The 6,767-nt window shown below is 41.0% G+C and overlaps 1 protein-coding gene across 2 annotated transcripts; it reads left to right on the top strand.

Annotated features, from left to right (window-relative positions):
• The first annotated feature begins 204 nt into the window (after positions 1–204).
• Positions 205–6,127, top strand: dcun1d2a (DCN1, defective in cullin neddylation 1, domain containing 2a). Of its 2 annotated transcripts, XM_085433626.1 has the most exons (7): positions 205–689; positions 1,642–1,858; positions 1,996–2,164; positions 2,482–2,612; positions 2,702–2,784; positions 4,598–4,694; positions 4,784–6,127. In XM_085433626.1, exons 1-7 carry the CDS (start codon positions 687–689, stop codon positions 4,861–4,863), a joined length of 780 nt encoding a protein of 259 aa, XP_085289752.1. In that variant the 5' UTR covers positions 205–686; the 3' UTR covers positions 4,864–6,127. The 2 variants fall into 2 exon arrangements, with proteins under 2 accessions (XP_085289752.1, XP_085289753.1); XM_085433627.1 differs by lacking the exon at positions 205–689.
• The last annotated feature ends 640 nt before the right edge of the window (positions 6,128–6,767 follow it).

Here is a 6,767-nt window from a genome sequence, read left to right as displayed (position 1 = left end):
TCCGCGCATGCGTATAATGAACGACAGTCGGACTACCAAACTGGTCAAACAGCGGGTGTAAAAATGGTAGGTAACCAAAATAAACACAAACCCAGGCATTGGATTTAATGCCAGTAAGGTTTGCTTACAAGACTATTGTCGTGGTATTAAAGTACATGATGTGTCGCGTTTTGGCAAGCGTACAGTGGCCATTTACTCGTGTTCGTTGCTATTACAGGGAAGGTCAGTTGGATATTTTAAGAGCAGCTAGCATTAGCTACACGTCCCTTTTTGGCAGTCTGGTAACTTCGGCTGTGAGCAGGTCAGCCGCTGGACCTCAAAGACACACACACACAGGGCCGTTTGAGTTAAGTCCCGGCTAACGCGTAACCACAATGACAGTCTGTTCCCGTGATATTAACCCCATCGTTAATGTCAGAGAGAGAGGCTAACTCAGCTAACGTTAGCCAGTGCAAGTTACTAGCTGGTGTTTGTGAAGACAATGCTAACCCAACGTTACCCTCCTGTAACAGAACAATAATCCGTGCTGCCAGAGCAGCAAACCGGGACAGACACATGACTTCATACATCGTTATTGACTACATCAGTAATGGAGTTATTAGCAGCTCGGTGAACTCAGGTTGAGGACATGCTGATCTTCAGTGAGGTGTTCAGACGCTGCAGCTAGTTGGAGGACATGGCATAGGATGGTGATTTTTTATTTATTTATTTTTTGCAAAAATAGACAGAACTGTTTAAAAGCTTTTCTAACCTTTTGGATCAGAATACAGCATCACAAATATTAGGTAGACTTGTCCTCAAACGGTCCACAATCCCAAACTTATTCGTTTTATTTTCATAGTAGAAATTAGACTTTGGAGCTGCTAAAATAACTTTTGGCAGTTTTTTCTTTTAGATTTATGGCTTTAATGATTGATTGCTGGTTAATTTCTGCTGGAGAGGAGATGGTAGTTGCACACTAGCACAAGTATCTCTGGAAAGGTTTGGTCTAAGATATGATAAAAACTTGTTATATGGCTGTCTATAATTCAGTGGTGGATTATTCTAAATGAACATTACTGATTTTAGCCAAGAGAAGTGCACACTGAGTAATTTCTTTTGTTCCTCTGTCCATAATGAATTAAAATCACCTTATAAGTATTTATGTAATGAAAGTGCACTCTATATTTTTATGTAAGGGGTATTTGTTGAGTATTTCTGGTGGGGGGCGGCTTGTGTTTCACTCCAGACTTGTTGCACCTCTGGGTCCTTGTGATGGCATCCTATGTCCCTACTCATGTTACAAGTATGAATGTAGTTATCTGAGGGGCCCTCCAAGGTACAGCATGTGCTTTGAGAATCCATAACAACCCCTTTCAGAAAAACCCACCTTGTTTTTGGAAAGGACGTCATTACTACCAGCGCGTCTTGTCTCAAAATTTGTAGCGCGTTTGTCGGCGTGACTGACTAACCTTTTGAAATATGTGCCGGAGTATTCCTGAGCGTGTCCCAGTCTTTCTTCCTGTTGCCTGAATGCCTGTGGAGTTTTATGTTTCGCTGTGTGTTTTTGTCTGTGTGTCGCTCTGCATTTGTGTGGTTCTGTCTGTACTGACTGGTTTGATTGCACCGGTGCCTGACAGCCCCTGTCCTGTACTTGTACAGCATAAGCTGAAGTCTTCGCAGAGGGACAAGGTACGGCAGTTCATGTCCTTCACACAGGCTGGGGAGAAAACGGCCGTGTACTGTCTCACACAGAATGACTGGAAACTAGAAGTTGCTACAGACAACTATTTTCAGAATCCAGAGCTTTACTGTAAGGAATCCATGAAAACCTCAGTAGACCGTAAGAAGCTGGAACAGCTCTACAATCGCTACAAAGGCAAGTAGGATCTTAAAATACAGTGTTTAAGGCTGTAATTTTGTTTACAAGAACAGTGTAAAGATCCTTATTCCAGAAGAGTTACAGACACTGCTTGCTTGAGTATTTCGAGTGAAACTGTGTTTTTGTCTTGATAGATCCCCAGGATGAGAATAAGATTGGTATTGATGGGATCCAGCAGTTTTGTGACGACCTCTCACTGGATCCAGCCAGCATCTCTGTGCTGGTTATTGCGTGGAAGTTTCGTGCCGCCACTCAGTGTGAGTTCACCAAGAAGGAGTTTATGGATGGAATGACCGAGCTGGGGTGAGTGTTGACATGAACGGCACGTGACACGCTCTAAAGTGGGACAAAAACACTCTTACTGAAGTATCTACGCATGGCGGTTCTCTTAGTGTTGCTCCAGGGAGGGAAGGCTGTCTATTTATACATCCGCCCACAGCCTGGGTATACTGTGTCTTCGTGGAACGACTCAATGAAACAGTTGCAGTGTTTTGACTTTTGAGGCTCAGGTGTCCGAGTAGGCTTTCAGGGCACTGAATGTTAGAACAGTTTTGTTTGTCCATGTGTTGTGATTTGTGTATGTGCTGCTTATATTTTCTTTTCTTTTCTTTTTTTTCTAGGTGTGACAGTCCAGAAAAACTGAAGGCACTTTTGCCAAGATTAGAACAAGAGCTAAAAGATAGTGGAAAGTTCAAGGACTTCTATCAATTCACCTTTAACTTTGCCAAAAATCCTGGCCAGAAGGGTCTCGGTAAGTTCACGGATTGTGACCTAACAATAGATTTTTGACTAATATTATAGATTCACAAACATCTGAACAAAGTTGTCTCATTTGTGTAGATTTGGAGATGGCCGTAGCCTACTGGAACCTGGTCCTTTCGGGACGATTTAAATTCCTCGATCTTTGGAATAGATTCCTTTTGGTGAGTCAAAGGAGTAAAACTGGGCACGATGGACCCTGAATTTTTGCTTATTAAGAAATCCGTAATGTTGATTTTTATTGGCAGGCGCAGTGTTTGGATATTTGGGGCATTATTTTAAAAAAAAAAAGTGCAAATTATTTTTTATTTTTGTTTGTTTTTACACTGATGTATGTATACAGATTTTAAATGTGAGGAAGGAGCTGTGTTCTAAGAGCTGAGATACTACTACTGGTATTTTTAAGAGAAAAAGGTCAGGTGATGTCCTCATTACACCTAAAAAGGTGTTCACTTTTCCCCAAAAAGTCACCAAGATTGTAATTCTTTTTAAACCTTTTTAAGTGGCATTTTATTTGCTCCAGAATAAAATGTGTGTGTGTTTTTTTTGTTTTTTTTTTAAAATCAGTTAGCCAAACTTTAAGCCATTTTAATCCTCTAATTAAGGAGGAATCCATTCTAGAGGCCTGGGCCATTATTCCGTTAGATACCTACGTGATCACAAAAACTAGTGGGCAAAACCAGATTGTTTCCACCATGATGTTTCCACCAACCCTGCACTTTTCAAGAATCTTAGTCCGAAGCAGGTGTAAAAGTCCAAATTCAGACCATTTCTGCCGACAGCTTAGTCAACACAGCACATTACATTAAAGTACCAGTGGCGTAATGTTTGAGGCAAACAGACATTTAGATGTCAGAGTTATTCAGATAACATAAGCAGGCTGCTGCCAGGGGGGTGATTGAGTGGTTTCAACTTGTAGGAGTTATCTTTTTGAACATACTGAAGAGCTGTACCATGACTTGCAGTTTTTTGTTTGGTTTTTTGGACCACAAGCCTGCAGCTGTCCGACAAAACTACACCCACTCTGGCAACTTAAACAGTTATATACTGCTAATAAAAATCTGCCTAGCTGTGCTGGTTTGAAGGGATTTCTTTTCAAAGAAACATCTTTGTTTGGTTTTTCCACTTTTCTTTGCATCGTTTCATTAACAGAGGCTGTCTGAGTTAGTGTATGATTTATTGTGCTCATTATTTCTTTCCTAGCTCTCTTATTGCTTGTTATAAGCAATAAGAGGCGATGGTGGCTCAAGAGTTGGGAGTTCGCCTTGTAATCGGAAGGTTGCCGGTTCGAGCCCCGGCTTGGACAGTCTCGGTCGTTGTGTCCTTGGGCAAGACACTTCACCCGTTGCCTACTGGTGGTGGTCAGAGGGCCCGGTGGCGCCAGTGTCCGGCAGCCTCGCCTCTGTCAGTGCGCCCCAGGGTGGCTGTGGCTACATTGTAGCTTGCCATCACCAGTGTGTGAATGTGTGTGTGAATGGGTGGATGACAGGTTGTGTAAAGCGCTTTGGGGTCCTTAGGGACTAGAAAAGCGCTATACAAATACAGGCCATACAGGCCATTTATAAAGTTGGACTTGGCCGTCTGTGTGTTCTTGCGCTGCCTGCACAGCTCTTAATTTTCTTATTTCTGTGTCAGTAATGGCAATTTTGTTTACTTTGATCCTCCAAATCTACTCCAAAGCAGAACTGACAAATTAGGCGGACATCAGGAGAATGTTACAGATTTTTTTCTTTTATTGAGCGTAAAGTCCAGTCTCAAGACTGCTTTTCAGAAATACTGACTTAGGTGTTTGGACCAGGCTTAGCAAAGTACAGTTGGTGCAACCTGTCCCTGGTGTTTTGGTTGAAACAGAACTCTAGAATTCAGTCCATCAGTTATTTACAGTGACAAAAAAATCTATTATTAAAGATGGAAGGAAATGAAAACATGTGAAGCTGTTTCTGTACCTGTGAATTTACCAGGACTCGTTCGTTTCAGGAACACCATAAACGATCTATCCCAAAGGACACATGGAACTTGTTGTTGGACTTTGGCAACATGATAGCAGACGACATGTCAAACTATGATGAGGAAGGTGAGCCGGCACAATCGATAATACATGCTTCATATTTAGCTCTCGTCCATCACTGTGACACTAACGATATTTCGGTGTTTCTCACCCAGGAGCTTGGCCAGTCCTTATAGATGATTTTGTGGAATTCGCTCGACCAATTGTAACAGGATCAAAACGCAAAACTCTCTAAATCTAATCCCGACTCTGGAAAACCAGAACATTGTTTCTTTTACAGTGACTTGATAGTTTTTTTTAAGACTTGTACAAAAGAGAAAAAAAAAAAGAAAATTGTAGACTTCAGAGTGAAAACCGAAGCACTTGAAACTGTCAGGAAACCACCTTTCAGGGAGCTGAGTATAAACTACGAGAACAACTGGCCACGTTTTCTGCCCTCTTGAGTCTGAGGCGTCATATGGACATTGCCAGATTCTCAGTATCCTGGATGCCCCTGTGCTCTGCTCCAGGAGGAGCACTACAGCCCCCATAGGTGGGCATAGACACAGCACTGAGAGGAGGTTCACTGGCTGCGTGTACTCTGAATGGACTGGAGAAGCTGTGTGTTTTAAGATTCTTCCTAGTCAACCGTGTCTCAAAGCTCTGAGTGACTGTGCAAAGTTCCCATGTCTTATTGTCTTATTCTAACCTTGGGACAGAGTGCTCACTACACCAGCACCAACAGAACTGTTGCAGTTTTTACTGTACATACTGTATCTATTGGGACAGTTTACAAAGAGAGCTATATGAAGAATAATATAAATATGTTCAATTTATAAATACAAAAGATGATTGTTTTATGTACAGTAAATGCTAAGTTCTCTAACGGGATGCCTCAATATTGTGGATGATATGCTGTTGGTTAAATTGTTAGGTGGCTCTGTTAAGTCATGGAATTGTGAGCTTCTCATCAAAAGCATGTTGAAACACATTTTACGTCACCCCTGGCTGGTTACACCAATACATTTTCACTAAAGTAAAGGCAGTACTTTAATTTAGATCATGGATATTGGGTTGTGTTGTCTGAATAATCTCAGTGGGGAGTGGGTCTTGAATCCTAAATGTCACATAGTCGACTTTCTTTCAGAAGCAATTTTGTTTTTTATCAATTCATCACTTTGATGCGTTTTTTATGCTTAAACAACTGTTTAGCAGCACTTGAGAGAAATTCTGAAATTAGGAAACGACTGACCTTTAGGATTGCATGGCACATATCTGTGTGTTTAGGCAGTGCAAAGCCCTTAATACAGAAATCAGGACACTAAAGAGGGCGACAACAGGACGACAAAGTAAGCCTTAAGATTAAAAATCTGTCTGTTTGATATTTGTATTTCTGTTTAACCCCATCTGTTCAGTGTTCCTGAAGGTAGTGAAAAATAGAAAATATTGTTGATACATCGTGTAAGTAGCCTAATATTGTTCATTTACGAAAGATGAATAAAGCATGAGTTTTTCCATAATGATGTGTGTATTTAGCTCTTTTGCTGCTGATGAGAAATATGACGCTTAATATCACAGATACAAAAAACAACTGCTAAAGAGTACAAAAAAGCACAGTTACAGCGAAGGCAAGTCGACACTGAGGGGGGGAAATGTTTGGAAATACCAGAAAACTGCTTCTCATTTAATATTTTCTGTTTTTCTGGTAATTCTCTATAAACTCAAGACATGATTGTGTAGGTCAGCAGTTTTTCAGACTAGCCTGTCTGCCACATTCAAAGTCACTTAAATCACCGTTCATCCCCATTCTGATGCTTTGATTAAGCTTTATCAGGTCACCTTGACCTTATCTACATAACTAAATGCACGGAGTTCCTGCCACGTGATTGGCTGATTAGATATTTCTGTTAACAAGCAGTTGAAGTGGCGTTCTCTTGTGTGGCATCATCTGCTTTGGGATCATATGCAACTCATGCACAACGCTGACTTCTAGAGGCAAGTCACATTTATGTTTGTAGGTTGAATTATTTAAGCTACCCTCATAGGTCAATCAAATGTATTCAAGTATCATTAAAATACTTTTTCACCAGAAGTAATTCAACTCCAGCAAAGTTTCTTTTAGGGCTAATATGGCTTAAGGGTTCATCTATTTATTTCCAG

Source organism: Copadichromis virginalis, linkage group LG16 (assembly GCF_057382275.1).
Source record: "Copadichromis virginalis isolate Kocher_CV1m ecotype Utaka linkage group LG16, C_Virginalis_male_GT1.1, whole genome shotgun sequence".
NCBI lineage: Eukaryota > Metazoa > Chordata > Actinopteri > Cichliformes > Cichlidae > Copadichromis > Copadichromis virginalis.
Note: the sequence above shows the minus strand (reverse complement) of the source record. Positions and strands in the feature narration are given on the sequence as shown.